Source organism: Puma concolor, chromosome B1 (assembly GCF_028749965.1).
Source record: "Puma concolor isolate L17-30 chromosome B1, mPumCon1.1.hap2, whole genome shotgun sequence".
NCBI lineage: Eukaryota > Metazoa > Chordata > Mammalia > Carnivora > Felidae > Puma > Puma concolor.
The window spans coordinates 206,799,424-206,816,404 of NC_141670.1; the positions used below are offsets into that span (position 1 = coordinate 206,799,424).

General features: G+C 59.7%; 1 protein-coding gene across 1 annotated transcript in view; it reads left to right on the forward strand.

Moving 5' to 3' along the window:
* LETM1 (leucine zipper and EF-hand containing transmembrane protein 1) overlaps positions 1-12,434 on the forward strand; it is a 38,005-nt gene extending 25,571 nt beyond the window's left edge. Inside the window, exons 7-14 of the mRNA XM_086705633.1 lie at positions 3,008-3,127; positions 4,407-4,538; positions 4,882-5,025; positions 5,591-5,725; positions 8,550-8,684; positions 9,803-9,990; positions 10,957-11,095; positions 12,126-12,434. Of these exons, the coding sequence (XP_086561759.1) occupies positions 3,008-3,127; positions 4,407-4,538; positions 4,882-5,025; positions 5,591-5,725; positions 8,550-8,684; positions 9,803-9,990; positions 10,957-11,095; positions 12,126-12,275 (1,143 nt within the window). The 3' untranslated portion in view covers positions 12,276-12,434. The remainder of the gene's footprint in view (positions 1-3,007; positions 3,128-4,406; positions 4,539-4,881; positions 5,026-5,590; positions 5,726-8,549; positions 8,685-9,802; positions 9,991-10,956; positions 11,096-12,125) is intronic.
* The last annotated feature ends 4,547 nt before the right edge of the window (positions 12,435-16,981 follow it).

A 16,981-nucleotide genomic window follows, 5' to 3' on the forward strand; every position in this document is an offset into this window, starting at 1 on the left:
ACTGAAGTCAGACACTTAACTGACTGAGCCACTCAGGCGCCCCAAGGAGTGTGCGACTCTTGATCTGAGGTTGTGAGTTCAAGCCCCACGTTGGGTATAGAGATCACTTAAATAAATAAAAACTTTAAAAAATCACCCGTTTGAACATCTGAGAAAACAGTTAAAAAACAAGCAGGGTTTCAGCCACCTGTGGGACTAGAGGAAAGCATCTAACATACTCGTCATCGGAGTTCTGGAAAGGGGAGGGAGGCTAGAGCTGGGAAGGTGCTTGAAGAAATAACTCCTGAACACTTTCCACATTCAGTAAAAGACCTAAGTCAACACATTTTATTTGTATTTGTTTTTTAAAGCTTATTTATTTTGTGAGAGAGAGCATGCACGCATGCATGAGTGTGTGAGCAGGATAAGGACAGAGAGAGAGAGAGAATTCCAGGCAGTCTCTGTGCTGTCATCGCAGAGCCCGACACAGGGCTCAGACTCACAAACTGAGAGACTGTGACCTGAGCTGAAATCGAGAGTAGGATGCATAACCAACTGAGCCACCCGGGTGCCCCTGAAGTCAACACATTTTAGAAGCTGGGTGAACCTCAGGCAAGACCAACCCAAAGAAATCCACATGAAGACCCATCACCGTGACACTAAGCAGCACCGAGGACAGGTAATCGTGACGGCAGTGAGCGAGACCGGCGTCTGGCACAGGGAGGGTGACTCCAGGGACAGCAAGCTGCTTATCAGAAACTGTGGCAGCCAGGAGGAGGGAACAGTATTTTTCACATACTGGAAAAAACCTGTCAACTCAGAATCCTGTATCCAGCGAATATCCTCTGAAAAAGAGGGGAGAATCAAGACCTTCTCAGGAGAAGGAAACAGAACGGCCAGCAGCACGTCTGCCCTGCGAGAACCTGGAGGAGGGTCTCTAAACAGGAAGTAATCCACCCTTGAACAACGTGGGGCTTAGGACACTGGGCCCTGCGCTCCCCTGGCAGGGTCCCGGCACAGTAGAACTTTCCTTTACGCGTGAGTGAAATAAGGTTACAGCGTATAAGTTAACACAGCTGCAGTCATACCGCGTGGCAAAATAAATTGTCTAGAAGGCAGCAAAAGTCCATGGTGAGTGTGTATAAAAAGGCAGTGTTTACAGTTGCACTTGTTACAGGATTCTTGGGTCTGTGATGTTTCAAGTTGAGTTCTTAGAAAGAAACAAAATGCCCAAGATTAAAGGGAAAAATACCCAAAGCACATGGATTTGACTCCATTAAAAACGCAAAGCAGAGGGAGCGTCCTGTTCTCTGTTGCCCCACGGTGGGCCAGCAGGTGGCACAGCCCCGCCCTCCGTGCAGGACGTTGGGCTCCCCAGAAACTTAACTGCCGATGGCCTACTATTGACCTGAAGCCTTACCGAGAACATAAACGGTTCATTAGTCCCTATTTTGTGGGTTACGTGTATTGTATACTGTGTTTGTGTAATAAAGTAAGCTAGGGAAAAGAAAACGGACGTTTACAGCACTGCTGTGTCGAGGGACACCTGTGCATAAGTGGACCTGTGGACAGTTTAAGCCCGTGTTGTTCAAAGATCTCTGGAACACGAAGAAGAAAGAAGGTGGTCAGCAAAATATGGGTAAACCCAGTAGACTTTCCTTCTCGTTTGCCTTCTAAAGTCCGTGTGATAGTTGAGACAGAAGCGACAGTGCCGTGTGGGGTTGGAAGGAAGAGACATTAAGACGAGCTTAGAGTAGGAGAGGGCTGAGGGGCGTCCGGGGGTGAGGTTTCCACATTTCGCTTGGACCCGAACAAGGACGCGGAGGGCGTGCGTCCATCGGTAACACCCAGAGCGACCACCGAAAACGCCATATGAGGAGATAGACTCGGAAGCGCCGGTGGAATTCGTGTTTCCCACAGGAAGATGGGGAGAGGGGAAAAAACGAGGTTTTCCATTATAAGCCCACAGCGGAAACAGCCCAGTTGTCGTGCGATGGGAGAAGGTCAGCCCGGATGGATGGTCCTACCGTGCAGAGCTAGTTAGCACCCGAAAGACAAGCTGTTGTTAACGTGCTCGACAGCCTGCAGGAGTCTTCCAGGAATCCCCAGTAGCGTGTGCGTGCATGCGTGCGACCCCACCCGTGCAACATGCTTCACACAGACACGCGCGTGAAGGCTGGATTAGTGGTCGGATTCGTGGTCGCCACGGGTTCAGGAGGTGCCGGTGTGTCTGTGAAAGGACAAGAAAGGTTTTCTGCCATGACCGGCTTGGTGTCCTGCCGTCATTCTGGGTATGGTTTTGTCACTATGGTTCGAGAGACGCTACCGCTGGGAGAAACCCTGTCACACCTGCGTGTTGATCTCCAGTCAGCCCGGGATGAGAAGCTTCCTTTGGAAAAGGGAAGCGATGGACGCGTCTGCCTCCCGGGGTCGTCATGAGGTTGAGTGGGGCCGAATGAGATGGCGGGTGCACCCCTGCGTGGCATCGACCTGGGGCCCCTCTGGTTCTTTCTTCTCTCCTCTCCCCTGCCACCCCTGCACCGTCTCCACGACATTCTGTGTCTTCCGTCTCCGGGACTCTGGTTTATTTTTCTCCCTTGCGTCACCGTAGTCTCAGGCTGAGGAGGAGGGAGGGGGCTCTGGCTGCGGTCAGGCTCGCCCTGCTCTCCCTCCTTCCTCCTCTGTCCTGAGGATCCTGAGAACCCATGGTGGGGTGGGGAGGACAGCCGGGGTGTTCACAAAGAGGCGGCGGAAGAGGAAGGGGGCGCTGAGAGCGAGGAGCCGGGCCTGGGCAGAGGCCGGATCGGTCCTGGCCACCGTGTGCTTCCCCGAGGCCCCCACCCCCCACCGGACAGCCTGGTCACTCCGGACCCAGAGCGGAGGCCTCAGTGGTGGCGATTCGTCCTGTGCTTGGTGAGGCACATCAGGGAAGCGTCTGGTATTTAGACGCTGGGTTCCAAGCGTGTCACATAAGCACCACCACCTCTGATGACCTTTCCGTGTGTAGTTTGTCGGCTTTCTTTTGTAGCTAATCGCCGAGGAAGGGGTGGACAGCCTGAACGTCAAGGAATTGCAGTCAGCGTGTCGGGCACGAGGCATGCGGGCCCTTGGAGTCACAGAGGATCGTCTGAGGGAGCAGCTGAAGCAGGTGCGTGGTTGAGGGGCTTTCCCTTACGTCGGGCCAGCGTCGATATGCTTGTTGTGCCAAGACCTCCCCGGGATCCGGTGGTGTCAGCACCCCCCCCCACACTGGCTGGGGGTCCGGACGAGGGTGTGGTGACCCTGTCATGTGCCATGTGTTCACGGCTCTGAATGTTGCCTGGTTTTTCTCCCCTGCTCTTGGTCGATAACGGCCTTACTGTCCCCTCCTGGTCATCTGTGGACAGATGAGGACGAGGTTAACTTCCCTTGAAATTTCAGTCGGCCTCTTAACTGAGGCCAGAGACCTCTGGGTAAATAGGCCCGGGCCAGCCCACCCCAGGGGCCTCTCTTGGCTGTCTTGACACCTCTGGCAGCCCGGAGGGCCCTTGATCGGGACCCAGAGGCCAGCTCTGCAGCTGGCATCAGGTTGAGTGGGAGGCGACATTCCGCGTTCACAGCGATTCAGCTGTCGCGTCCGAAGACATATGGCGTGTCTGGTGCCGGCCGGCACCCTCCTTGGCGGTTCCTCTCCGCGTGTAGACGGATATATGTCAGTACCCGCTTCTCCTTTGACACAAGCGGTGTTTGTTATGTGGCCCCCAGACGGAGCCTTCTCTGGAGGGTGAGTCTGCCCGTGTCTTCCCCCACGCGTGCCTGGGATTGTGTCCGGTCTTCTCTGAGCACGCTCAGGACACGTGTGAGTGTGGGCGCTGCCCCCACGACGCTGTCGGGGATCCGAGTGTTTGTGCGTCTTCCTTCTTGTCCCACCTCCCGTCCTGCGTCCAGATAGTGTCCACACATGTTCATGGGCTTCCTTGTCACTTTGAAGGTCGTCTTTGTATCGCGAAACAGCCGTAAGCAGTGCGGGCGCTCGGCAGGCATGCGGGGCCCTGAGGGCCTCATGAGGCCACGGGTGCTACCATTGTGGTTCATTTTTTTTTTTTACGTGACTTCTAAGTGAAGAGCTTCGGTAACGGAGTCTGGGCGTCTCGCTCAGTTTCTTCTGAGCCCGGCCGCCATGCCGTGTGGCATCTCGTGCTTGACTCCCTGAGGGCGGGCGGCAGGTCGTAAGAGGCAGCAGTAGTTGGGCGTGGTGGAACTTGAGGACTCCCGTTCTTGGGAGAACTTCCTTCGGCGACTTGGTGCGCCCATCCACTCGAGTCCTCCCCCCCCCCCCCCCCCCCCCATCAAACCAGAGCAGAGAGGACCGTTCCAGGGTCCGGGTCCCGGGTTAGGCAGACGGGGCGCGGCCAGTGGGTGAGTCTGTCTCGAACCCCCGATTGCAGTGGCTGGAGCTGCACCTTCATCAGGAGATCCCCACGTCCCTGCTCATCCTGTCCCGGGCCATGTACCTCCCCGACACCCTCTCGCCCGCCGACCAGCTCAAGTCCACGCTGCAGACGCTCCCGGAGATCGTGGTGCGTACTGCCTTCTGCGGCTCACTCTGGAAGGGGCCCTCTCGCTTCTGGGGGGAGCAGCTGCAGAAAAGGCCCCCTCCTCGGCCAGGGCAGCCCTTGGATCCACCCTCCCTGCTTCTCTCTCGTCTCATCTTTTCTCTGAACGTCGAGGACTCCGGTGGTGTGTGCAGAGGGTGACCCTTGGCCGCCTGGTGGCCTTTGCCCGCAGCTGGGGTCCCCGCGGTGCGATCCATTCCCCTTGGAAGCCCGGACGGCGGCCCCTCTGAGAAACACAGGCTGGGGGCAGGGTGCTGTGTGAGCCTCTCCGGCATCCCCCCCCCTCACAGGTGTCCCCTCTCTGAAGGCGAAAGAAGCACAGGTGAAGGCGGCCGAGGTGGAGGGCGAGCAGGTGGACAACAAGGCGAAGCTGGAGGCCACCCTGCAGGAGGAGGCGGCCATCCGGCAGGAGCACCGGGAGAAGGAGCTGCGCAGACTCTCAGAGGCGGCGGTGAGCGGCCAGCAGGGCCCCTGGACCTGCCCGGAGAGGGGGGCGCATGGAGCGGGGGACAGGCCGAAGGTGGTCTTCCGGCCTTCCCGGAGACTGCTGGTGGACCGGGTCCGGGTCCCTACGGTCCGCCTCCTTTGTCCGTCCTGGAGCCATCGGGTGGCACAGCGGACGCAGGGGTGCTCGGGGCGGGGGGCTGCGGCTCTGAAGTGGGGGCAGGACCTGGCCGGCAGGTCACGTGGCCCTTGAGGTGTCCCCTCTGGAAGGTGTGGGCAGCTTCCCAGAGCTGTCAGGGCAGGGCCGAGGATGGAATCAGACTCCGTAGCCTCTTTATACAGGGGCCTTGGTTGACCTGGGAAACACCAGCGCCAGGGCCACGTCACTGCACCTGTTGGGGTCCCGCCGTGAAGCCCACAGAAGGCGCGTCACCTGCTGCTGGTTGACAGGTTCTTACAGCGCCCGCCAGCTCGGAGCAGGCCTGTCGAAAGCGCGCCCCTAGCCTGGGCCGGTGTGGACGCCTCGGGACGGCGGCCGGAGGCACTGAGCTGGCAGTGGTCTTGCATTTCAGAAGGAAGCAGAGCCGGACGTGACGGCAGAGGCCGTCCCTGGGAGGCCTGTGGCCGAGCTGCAGCCAGAAGTGTCTGAGGTGACTCTGCCGTCAGAGGCCCTGAAGGACCCCGCCCCCGTCCTGGAAGGCTCAAAGGTAACCGCGCACGCGCCCCCTCCCCTCCCCCCCCAGGGGTGGAGGCTGTGTTGGAGCTCAACCAGAGGGTGAAGGGGGGCTGGCTTCTGCAGCAGGGGCTCCTGAGGAGACGGGGCCACGGGGGTCACGGCCTGGCTTTGGACAATAGTAAGTAGCTGTGGGGCGAGGAGGTGAGGCCGCAGGTTGGCGATGTTTCTGGGAGGCCGAGTGTGGTGTGAGAAGAGCCAGCTGGGCTCCAGGCTTTGGGCCTGAGCACCTGGAAGGTCGAGGCATCCATTACTTAGCACCCCCTCCTCCCAGCCCTCTGTACCCCGAGTGTCAGGGCCCCCCATGCCTGGAGGCAGGTCCACAGGCCCTTTTATTGGCTGGGCTGTGCAGTGGGAGGGCCTGCCCGCTGTCACCTGCCCCATCCCCTCCCCTGCCCCAGTATGATGTGCTGTGCATCCTAGGGGTTCTTCTCAGGGTGGCCTCACTGTCCTGCCTGTAGCCCCCTCCCCTTGTGGGACGCCTTCCGTCTTGATCTCCCAGGAGTCAGGTAGACAGATGGCGGAGGAGGAGTGAGGCCCGGGCAGCAGATCCATGTTGGGGGATTTCAAGCAGGGTCCCGGGTGGCCTCCAGGTCCAGAGGTCAGAAGAGACGGGGCTATGGAGGCCCCGCTTCTGCGGTCCGACACGTTGACGCCTGGGTAGAGGGGGCTGCGTCCAGGGGAGGGTGGGCCTTGTCAGGAGTATTGAGGGTCTGGTGGGGGAGGCCTGAAGACTGACTCCAAATGGGTAGGGGGAGGTGGTCTGTGGCCTTGGCGGGAGCAGTTTGGAGCAGCGGTGGCAGGAAAGGCCCCCTGGGGTGTCTCAGCCTTCTCCAGGCGTGGGGGGTGGGGGGCGCTGGAGCAGGTGGCAGGGAGGCCTGGGGCTCAGGGCAGACCTCTGCCGGGGGGTGGGGACAGTGGTGGGGAGGGAGGCCAAGGCCATCCTGGGACATGACCTAGGAGATAGATGGAAGCAGACCTGTGGCGGTATTGGCACATCGGGTGGGGGACAGGGGCGGGGAGAGAGGGTCCCAAGAACTTGGCCAAGCTGCCCTCAAAGGGTGACCCGGGGAAGGGTCAGGGCCAGGGCCCGAGGTGTCAGGGTTGTTTTTGAGGTGGGGCAAGGCTGGGATGTAGACAGCTGAGCAGAGATGGAACCCGGCTGGGCCCACGTGGTTCAGGAGCAAGGAGGCACCTGTCATTAAGTCCAGTGGGTGTGCCCAGCTGTCTTCACGGAAGCGGATGCACCCCACTTCCAGCGGATTAAAGACCTAAGCGTGAAAAGACGTTTCGGGGTCTCAGGAGAACTAGGGCTTGACAAGGATTTCTTAGCAAGAAGCACAAACCTTTAAAAAAATTAAGTGAAGGACCTTTCTTCCCCAGAAAGATGCCGTAAAGAGTGGGTGGAACAAGTGGCTTGTCCCCTGTTGCGGTGCGGCCTTGTAGGTTTTAGCGGCGCTGGCTGTCTGCGGGGCCCGACGGAGAACGCTCACAGCTCTCCCTCAGCGCAGAAATCGAGCTTGCGCCGAAAGCCTTTCCACAGAGAAACCCAGGCCCACGTGGCTTCACAGGCGCGGCTCCTGTGAGTCCAAACGTGTAGGGAAGGGGTCCCACACAGACTGCTTGCAGAAAGCGAAGGGGGGTCGTTTCCTCGCTCACCGCGGTGAGCATCGGCAGCATCAGCCAACACCAGGTCTGCAGGAGGAGCCTTCGGAACCGCGTCCGTCGTGAGCACAGTGTGAAAGTTGTCAGCAGACATGCATCGGGTCCCTTGCATCTGTTCTGTGAAAAGGATAACCGTGGTCTCGGGGGGCTTGTCCGGGAACACGGCACAGTGGCAGCACGCTGAGGGGAAAAGCCACAGACGACCATCTCTGTAAATACGGAAGTACTTCACAGAATCCAGCATCTTCCTGATTAAAAACACACTTCTCAGCCAGTGGAGGGGAACCCTCTCACCCCAGTGAGGACATCTGTAGAGGTGCCGCGGCTGGCATGGCTCCTGGCGAGGGCGCCCACTTTTGCTACACACCGTGCAGAGGTTGTGGCCAGGACACCTAGGCAAGAAAAAATAAAACCACTCCGTCAAAAGGAAGAAATGAAACTGCCTGTTCACAGACGGTGTGAGCAGCTACGAATCAGCCGTGTCCTCTGTACTGGTGATGAGCAGTGGGGTCGAAATTTGAAAAAGTGTATCGTTTCCAGCCCCTAAAGTGAACTACCAGGGAGAAATTTGACCTGTACATTGAATGCTGTGAAGTGTTGAGATTGATTACCTAAAACAGATTTCCTGCGCTCATAGATGCGTGCGAGGTGTTAGTTCTCCGACCGATGTACAGATTCAGAACCATCAAAATCCCAGTAGGCTTTTTGTTGACACAGACGGACGTCTTCTAAGACGTCTGTGGAAGCTCAAAGGAGCTACAATATAAAACAGTGGGTGAGCGCGTTGGGTAGGTGCTCCGGATGGGATACTGTTCAGCACTTGAAAGGCGTGAGACAACGCGGGGTCTCCCACTCAGAAGGCGAGCGAGGGCACATGTGCAGGAGCTCGCTCTCTGGGACCTGCTCAGTGTGTGACCTCCGAGGTTTTGGGGTGGCCGATGGTTTCCTGAGTGCGCGTGCACGTCAGATCCACGCTCGGGACGCGCCCGGGCACCGTGGGCAGTGAGCACGGGCACTGCGCGTCTCTGCTGGCCTCTGCCCACCGCGGTGGGAGCAGACTCTCCGGCGGGGTGGAGGGGGAAGGGTTTTCCTTCAACCGGGTTTTCCCTGGTGTGCCCTTGTTTTCTCCACAGGAAGAGGAAATAACGAAAGAGGAAATCGACATCATCAGCAATGCCTGCTCGAAGCTGAAAGAGCAGAAGTCGTCCCTGACCAAGGAGAAGGAGGAGCTGGAGCTGCTGAAGGAAGATGTGCAGGACTACAGTGAGGTGGGCGGGGCTGCCAGTTGGGGGGGGCATCAGGTGAGGGGGTGCCAGGTGGGCGGGGCCGCCAGGTGGGGGGGGCATCAGGTGAGGGGGTGCCAGGTGGGCGGGGCCGCCAGGTGGGGGGGGCATCAGGTGAGGGGGTGCCAGGTGGGCGGGGCCGCCAGGTGGGGGGGCATCAGGTGAGGGGGTGCCAGGTGGGCGGGGCCGCCAGGTGAGGGGGTGGGGGCCGCTCCACAGACCTGGACGGGGAAAGAAATCCCAGGGGTGCTCAGTACCCCTTCTGCTCAACGACTGATGAACGGCACCTGCTCTAGTCCTGCGGTGCTGGCCGTCCACCCTCCTCGTCCACAGGGGCCTGCCCCTTGTGGTTTCTAAAGGCACGTGAGGGATGGGATAAAAAGCCTGGACGTTTGATAAAGGAAATCTTAGTTGCATTCACACTTCCCGGAAAGAGATTTCTCTGTTACGTATGCTGTGTGTGTGTGTGTGTGTGTGTGTGTGTGTGTGTGTGTGTGTGTGTGTTTCTAAGGAAAACGTGTTTGTTTTCCAAATATTACTTTCTAATCTGCTTTCAAAGAGCTGTTTTGGGGCACCTGGCTGGCTCAGTTGGTGGAGAGTGCAACTCTTGATCTCGGGGTCATGAGTTCTAGCCCTACGTTGGGTGTTGGGTGTAGAGCCTACTTTGTAAAAAGGTGTAAAAGACCTGCGTCTTCACAGACGTACTCGGAAGAGACGGTTCCTCGTCTCTAGCCCCGTTTTCCATCCTCCCTGTAAAGCTTGCTCACAGGGAAAATCCTGACTCAGGGTTTGAGAAGACGTTTCTTGTTCCTTAATTCCTTCAACCATTTATTTATTGTCTTAAAAGAACCATGAAGAAAGCTGAGACTCAAATAGATTCCATTCTTTGCTACAGAAACAGTATTTGGGTTCGCAGAACCAAGCTAGTAAGACTTTGCAGCTTTCCGTGGCTGGAATTGGTGGGTTTCTGTTTTGTTAATGACCTGGAACTTTTTATCTTTGTGATACCACTTTGGGTTGATTTAATTGTTACAAGATAAAGTTAATTGCAAGATTCTTTTTTTTTTTTGAGACAATCTTTTATCGCTAAATCATTTCATTAGGACTTGCAAGAGATCAAGGAACTTTCAAAGGCGGGCACAGAGGTCTGTGTGGAGGAGTCTAAGGCCAGCAAGAGGCTGACGCGGAGAGTGCAGCAGATGATCGGGCAGATAGACGGCCTGCTGGCACAGCTGGAGGCGGACCAGACGGCTGGCAAACTGGGCACGGCCGCCGCCAGCCCGCCTGCAGGGTGAGTGTGCCTCAGGTGCCGGCCCAGGGGAGCCCAGGGCCTTTCTGGCCTTGGAGTGTTTCTCTGCCGTGGTGCCAGCCCCTGACCTTTGACCCAGTGGTTCCAGCCAGAAGCCCAGCCACATCTTTTCAGTGTCCACTTCTCAGTGATCGTTTTACTGAAGGAACTCTCAGGGTGGCCTCTTCTGCACACACACACGTGTATGCACACACACGCACACCTTGGCCACTGTCAGGACCACAGCCGTGGCTTGGCTCCTCTCCCCCTGGCCACCATAGTGCACACCTCTCTCTCTCCAGGCTTCTATCAAGCTGCTCCTTCCAGAATGTACATAGGGTTACAGCTCCCCTGGGAACCCCCTGCCTCTCCTCCCCCTCCAGCCACAGCTACGCTTAGTTCCTGTTCTCCCAGATTCCCGGTGCTCTCCTGCCTCCTCCCTCTTTCCGAGCCCTCCACACACAGGCGCTCGGCGATGGCCCCCACTCTGGAGGTCACTGTGTGCCAAGGAAACGACTCTGCCAGGTGGTAGCGGCTGACACTCGATGCTCCCGTGGGCTGGGCACTGTGCTCTGAGCGCCCACGTCTCTGAGGGGCGGGTGGGCTGGCTGCAGAGGTCCTGCTGTCCTCAGGTTGGGGGGCCTTCACCTCCAGGACAAGGTCAGTGTCCCTTCCCGGGGTGACCTACTGTGCAGGGTGGGCAGGCCTGAGGGACCCGGTCCTAGTAACCATGGGACTCCCTGTCCCCATCACCAGTGGAGAGGCGGGGCTCACCGGGGGACTGCACACACAGGGAGACCTTGGACTGACTGATGGTCTCTGGTTTTGCGTCCGAGTTGGCCGGGCGTTCCCAAATGCAGGGGCGAGGGGCCCTGGAGGGAGGGAGAAGTTGCCCGGGTCGAGCTGACCCGTGGGAGGCCTGGTGAGGCTGTGGTACGTCTGTGCCACATGCAGGCTGTGTCCCCCCAGGGAGACTGTCATCAGCGTCACCGAGCTCATCAGTGCCATGAAGCAGATCAAGCACATTCCGGAAAACAAGCTCATCAGCTTGGTCTCGGCACTGGATGAAAATAAGGATGGCAAGGTCAACATCGATGACCTGGTCAAGGTGAGTCGGCAGGGCCGGGTCGGGGCCACCAGGCCCAGCCGAGGGCTTGCTCGGGGGGCGCGTGTGGCACGTGCGGCCCCGTGTCTGCCCTCACACAGAGCGAGGAGTGGTGCGGTTGGAATGCCTGTCCAGAGCAGCCCGCCCGCTTTTTGACAGGACACTTGGCTCCCCCTGCCTCCCGCGGGGCCGCGGCGCAGTCTGGGAAGCGTGTTAGCAGGGTGCCTGGGGCACACCGACCTTGGCGGGCCGCTGCGGGTCGGCTTCGGTCCTGGTGGCGAGCTGGTGGGCGCGGGGACCCGGGGAGCTGGGCAGCCCGGGAGACCCAGAATGGGATCCCCCTTTGTAAGGAGGCCTGTGGCCTTGCATTTCCGAGGAGAGAGCCCCTTCACGGGTGTCGGAACGGTTCCTGGTGTTTCCAGCTAGTGATTTTTTTACACGTTTCCCGAGCGTATCCGCTGACTTGCCGTGTAGTTCAGCCGCAAGGCCAGACGGTACCAAATGCACGTGCTGGGTCATTGCTTTGCCGGCAGCAGAGGCTGGGAGGCCCGAGCCCCCGTCACCCGCCCCTTCCCTGGGGCCCCTTTCCTTGGTGTGGACGGCAGCTCACGTGTTGTCGCGCTGACTCTGTCCGGGGTAGGCCCCCCGGCCTCGTGTCCACCTGGCCTGCCTTCCGCTGCTCCTTCCTGCACGCCAGGCCCGTAGGAGGCGCACCCAGCACCCTCGAGAGCCACACGCCCCCTGCTGCCGGAGCCCCTCTCCCTCGTGGCTTGTAGCTTGGCCTGGGGCTTGGGGGCCTGTTGGCCTCCTGGGGGTGGGTGGTGTCTAGTCCTCAGAACCAGGGCGGCTGAAGGACCCCGGGGGCTCCCCTGCTGGGACGCCACTGATGGCCATTCAGCCTGGTAGCCAAGGACGCAGCTTGGAGGGGGAGCCGCGCCGTGTTCCCGGTGGGTCCCTGGCGTGCTCCTTGGGGAAAGCGCCGCGCAGGGACAAGGCCACCCCTGAGTCCCCTGGTCCTTTCCCGTGTGCGTAGGTCATCGAGCTGGTGGACAAAGAAGACATTCACATCTCCACCGGCCAGGTGGCCGAGATTGTAGCCATGCTGGAGAAGGAGGAGAAGGTGGAGGAGAAGGAGAAGGCCAAGGAGAAGGCCGAGAAGGAGGCCGCAGAAGTGAAGAACTAGGAGTCGCCTGCTTGTGTGCGCCTCGGGCCCTTCCCGTGTCTGCCTCCACCCCGCCGCGCCGGCTGCCACGGTCCTGCTGTGGTAGTGATGGCTCTGAGGTGATTCTTAGTGACACATCTAGTATTTTGTCTGGAATAAATCAGAAACTTCCATAATCAAGTAATTTTTAATTTTCATCATTCCACGAAGATTCATTCAGTCTGGAATCCCCGAACCCTCGCAGGGAATCACATCCGGATTCACACGGTGGCACGGTGCTGCAGTGGCCCCAGCCGTGGTGGCTGTATGCGGGCCTCGTGGCTCCAGAGGTGGGCCCGGCCGGACTGGGGCAGGGAGGCGCCTCGCCGAGTGCCGCAAGCTGGCGGCACCTGTCCCGGGAGGAGAAAGGACCGGCCGCGTGGACCCCCGTGCCCGTGGAGCCTGCGGCGTGCAGATGGGAAGGAGGCATGCGCGGCCCTCCCCAGCTCTGGACAAGTGTCCTGCCCGTCAGCGTCAAAAGCACCGATTCGTGCCCATTTCCAAGGTCGTCTCTGTAGCGACGGGGATCGCGTGGCCTCTGGAAAACCACAGTTGTCTGGCAGGAATGTCGTGCCTTGTGCGAGCCCCCTGTCGTGGTGTGTCAGCTCTTCCTTGCTCTAACCTTTGGTTTTCACCTAGTCCCTCACCGGTTGACTAGTAGAATTTTTACACACGACGGTCCGCCTGCCACGTGCGTAACAGCTAACGTGAATCATGCCGTGAGAGATGCTAATGAAGCCTTTGAAAATGAAGCATTTCCATTTGAGTAATTTACCACCCTCTTGTAGCTTTCAGAAAGTTTCCCAGTTTGGGTCCTTAGCACCTCATCGCCCCCGTGGGTGATCAGAGCAGGTCCCCCCGCGTGTCCAGGCCGACGCTCTGCGTGCGCCTCGCCCACCGTAGCTCTGCAGCCCCGCGGTGTCCTCGTTGCTCCCGGCACTGCTAACTCGGTCCCCTGGCCCCCCGCCCCCACCCAGGACAAGTAGGCCGCTGGCCGTGCTCCTGGTCCTGTGGGTGGCGCGTCCTGAGGGGGCTTCGGAAAGGCAGAATCCTGCCGCGGGTCCGCGTAGGGCCGGCCTGGTGCGCCCCTGGGGGAAGCGGGGCGGCCTCCCTGGGCTTGGCGCCCCGCCCTGGCCTCTGGCCGTCTCGGCACTTGGCAGCTGAGGTCGGTGGTGCTCAGTGGGCGGCCTGTGGTCTCAGCTCTGTGTCACTGGTCCTTCAGAGGCTGGGTCCGTTATGGGCCAGAACGCTCTCTCAGGGGAGGCCAAGCAGAGGAAGGAGCTGGAAGACATAGGAACTGAGTGGCCAGAGTAGCCAGCAGAGGCGGAGCACCCAGAAACGATGGATCTGAATTACTTGAAACTTTTCGTTCAGCCGTTAAAGAGGAAACTTGACAAAATAGGAATACGATCATGTATCGTCAAACGTAAACCTTTGTAAAGTAGCAGCTGGGTTCTAAAGGGTTTTTCCTTCAGTTGTTTGAGAAGGAAATCTATATATTCTAGATGCTTAATTAATTTATCTATGAATGACCTCACACGCATCTCAGTAGCCTGGTTTTCAGCTGCAGGGAGCGCGCGTGTGTGCCAGCTTTGGGTGGCCCACGTGCCCCGTGGATGGCGCTTGTCTTTCCAGCAGGCACTGCTTTGGGGCCCTTGAGCAAGCCGCGCCCACCCCATCTTCAGCCTCGGCGCTCCGGACGTCCTCACGGATGCTGTCCCGGTGGCGGCCAGGCGCTCCTGCCGTGCCCGCTGCCCTGGAACCCCCCTCCTGGGTTTTCTGTGCTGTCCGGGAGCAGCGCTCACCCCCAGAATCTACGGGGGGGCTTCCCGAACACACGTGGGCCTGACCTGCTGGTGGCGGCCTTCCGTGTTGGCGAAGTCGGCTGCTGGCTCCCTCTCTGTCACGTGTGGGCTTTTACTGCCCCGAACCTCACTTACTGCAGCCGAAATCAGTGTCTGGGTGCAGGCCCAGTACGTCGGGTCTAGAGAGCGGAGGCTTGTGCGCTAAGGTGTTCAGAGGCGGCTGTGTCCTGACCGCCTGCGGCCGAGTCTTCCCGCGCTCTCTCCGGAGGAGGAGGCGCCCGTATTTTCGGGCGCCTGGGAGGGCAAAGACTACTTGCAAGTGAAACAGGAATTCTTGGGGCGCCTGGGTGGCGCAGTCGGTTAGGCGTGCGACTTCAGCCAGGTCACGATCTCGCGGTCCGTGAGTTCGAGCCCCGCGTCGGGCTCTGGGCTGATGGCTCGGAGCCTGGAGCCTGTTTCCGATTCTGTGTCTCCCTCTCTCTCTGCCCCTCCCCCGTTCATGCTCTGTCTCTCTCTGTCCCAAAAATAAATTAAAAAACGTTGAAAAAAAATTAAAAAAAAAAAAAAAAAGAAACAGGAATTCTTAGCACAGGCCTCATCCTTCACTCCGCCTGAACGCCCACTCTTGTACTTGGGATTCAGGAAGTTGACACGTGGTTCCTAGAGCCCTTTTGGAACGTCAGAGTCCGGCCTTTGTAAGTGAAGGGCACTTTGTAATTTTTGAAGAATGACCTGCAGGCGGTGGTTCTCACGGAGCGGCCCTGGGGTCAGCAGGGCAGCACCCCCGGCCTTTGAGCGCTGTCTCCATGTGTCCTCCTGGGATCCCAGGGCCCGCTCCACTGAGAACCTCCCTCCCGGGCTGTGTATAAACATCTTTTTTAGAAATAGTGTTTTTATTAAAATAGGACATTGCTGCTCCCGTGACAGTTCAGACTAAGGTCTTTGAGTCATGTGACACATCGGAAGCCAATGGAAGACGTCAGGGTGGTTGCAGCGTCTGCCTTTGTGACAGCCTTGTGCCCCACGGTCGGTTCTGCCTTTGCAGCGGAAGCGGGTGGCGGGTGACCATGGGTGTGAGTGTGCTGCGTGAGGCCAGATTCCAGATGGAGAGTCCCCTTCCGGAGCTCTAGCCCCGGCCGGGGTGCCTGCTTGTCTGGTGACAGCGGGCCTCCGTGTCGCGTCGGGCCGTGCACCCAGACAGATCCCTGTGGTGGGGACTAGACGCTGAATTTGCCGTAAGGAGAAGGTTTAATAAAGCACTGTCTCCATGACCTCTGCCTGCCGTGTGATGGCTGCTTTGTCCAGACTGGCTCCCCCTCCCGCAGCCCGCAGCCCGCAGCGGGTGCCTTGGGGCCTGGGTGGGCACAGCCGGGTTCCTGGCCCAAGGGTCACCCAGGAGGGCATGGTTCTGTGTGAAATACTCTGATGGCTCCTGGGAGTGGGGGCTGCGTGCTCCGCCGAGGGGGCCCCAGATGCTGCAGGGACCCTCCCTACCCTGCAGCCTGCTCCCCAGAGCGCCGAGGGGGCACGTGGGCAGTAGGGCTTCCTTGAAGCTGCCTGTGCTCTCCCCTAGAGTGAAGGGCTGAGGCCCCCCGTTGGGGCGCCGGGAGCAGGACAGGCACAATGTTACCTCCCCCCATCCTGCCACTCCTTCCGGCCCCGCTCCAGGGACAGATCACAGCCCTGAGCCCGGGACCTCCACCCTGTCTCAGGCGGCCTCACCCCTTCACTGGCACCGGGCTGCATGGGGCGCTGTGTGGGATCCTTCCACCTCTGCTGGGTCTCCTCCCTGCCCAGAGGCCACCCTAACCCGTGTCCCTTCTCTCCCTGAGGCCAGCCTTGGCCATTGTCCCCCTCCGCCCCATAGGTCTGGAGAGCTGAGGGCCGCCGGGGCCTCAGCCCTTGTCTTCCCCCTGCCTGGGCCCTGGGCCAATGGCTCCCATCCAGGTTCATTGTGGTGCCCCTGGCAGGCATCCAGGCATGTGTTCACTCCGTGGGGTCCTTCCCCATGCCACGCCTGGGAGTCAGTGGCCAGGGACAGGGGCCATGTGAGCCTGTGGCCAGCAGCTGCCCCAGAACACGAGGCCTGGTCTGCAGCCTGTTTCTCGGTTCCACGACTCAGAGGGCCACCAGGGCTCTGGAAAGGCTGATCTGGGGCGGAGGCAGGGATTGCTTATGGAGGTGGCGCTGCAGGGACACAGCAGCTGGCCCGAAGGGATGTTCCTGGCCCGAATGAGGACAGAACGAGTATGAAACAGCAGAGAGAGCATGTGGGTTGCAAGCAAACATCCACGCCCCCGCTGGTGCAGATTATTGCCCTGGTTCTCTTCTCAGGAGAGTCTACCCCCGAAGCTCTTTAGGGAGAATCTGCTGGTGGACCCGCAGAAGCGCTGGAATCCGCTCGTCCTGCTTTGCAAACCCCACAGAATGGTGCCCCGGGGGGGGGGGGGGGCCAGTGAACCGGGGCCCCTGGGTGCTGCGGGAGCCGGATGGGAGGGCTGCTGGCCAGGTGCCCTGGCTCTGCCCCCTTCCCCCACGGCGTTCCTGCCCCAGGTGCCCGGCCAGGAAAATCTGAGGGCCCCACGGGAGCACCAGCATATCCAGGACATGGCTGCCCCCTTCAAAAAGTTGCCGGCAGAGAGGTTAGGGGCTATTCCGGTCCAAGGAGAGACGGCAGCAGTCAACTGTGCGGGAGGCGATTGGAGTGTGTTTCGTGTGGGGACGCAGCCTCTGAAGACCTTGGCAGCCGCCGCGTGGGGAAGAGGACGCAGGGTGCGCGGATGACGGATGACGTCCAGTTTAGCGGGACAGGCCGGTGGGGGGCGGGCAGCGGACCTCGTAGGAACCAGACTGCGAAGGCTGAGCCTGCAGGGGGCAGGAGTG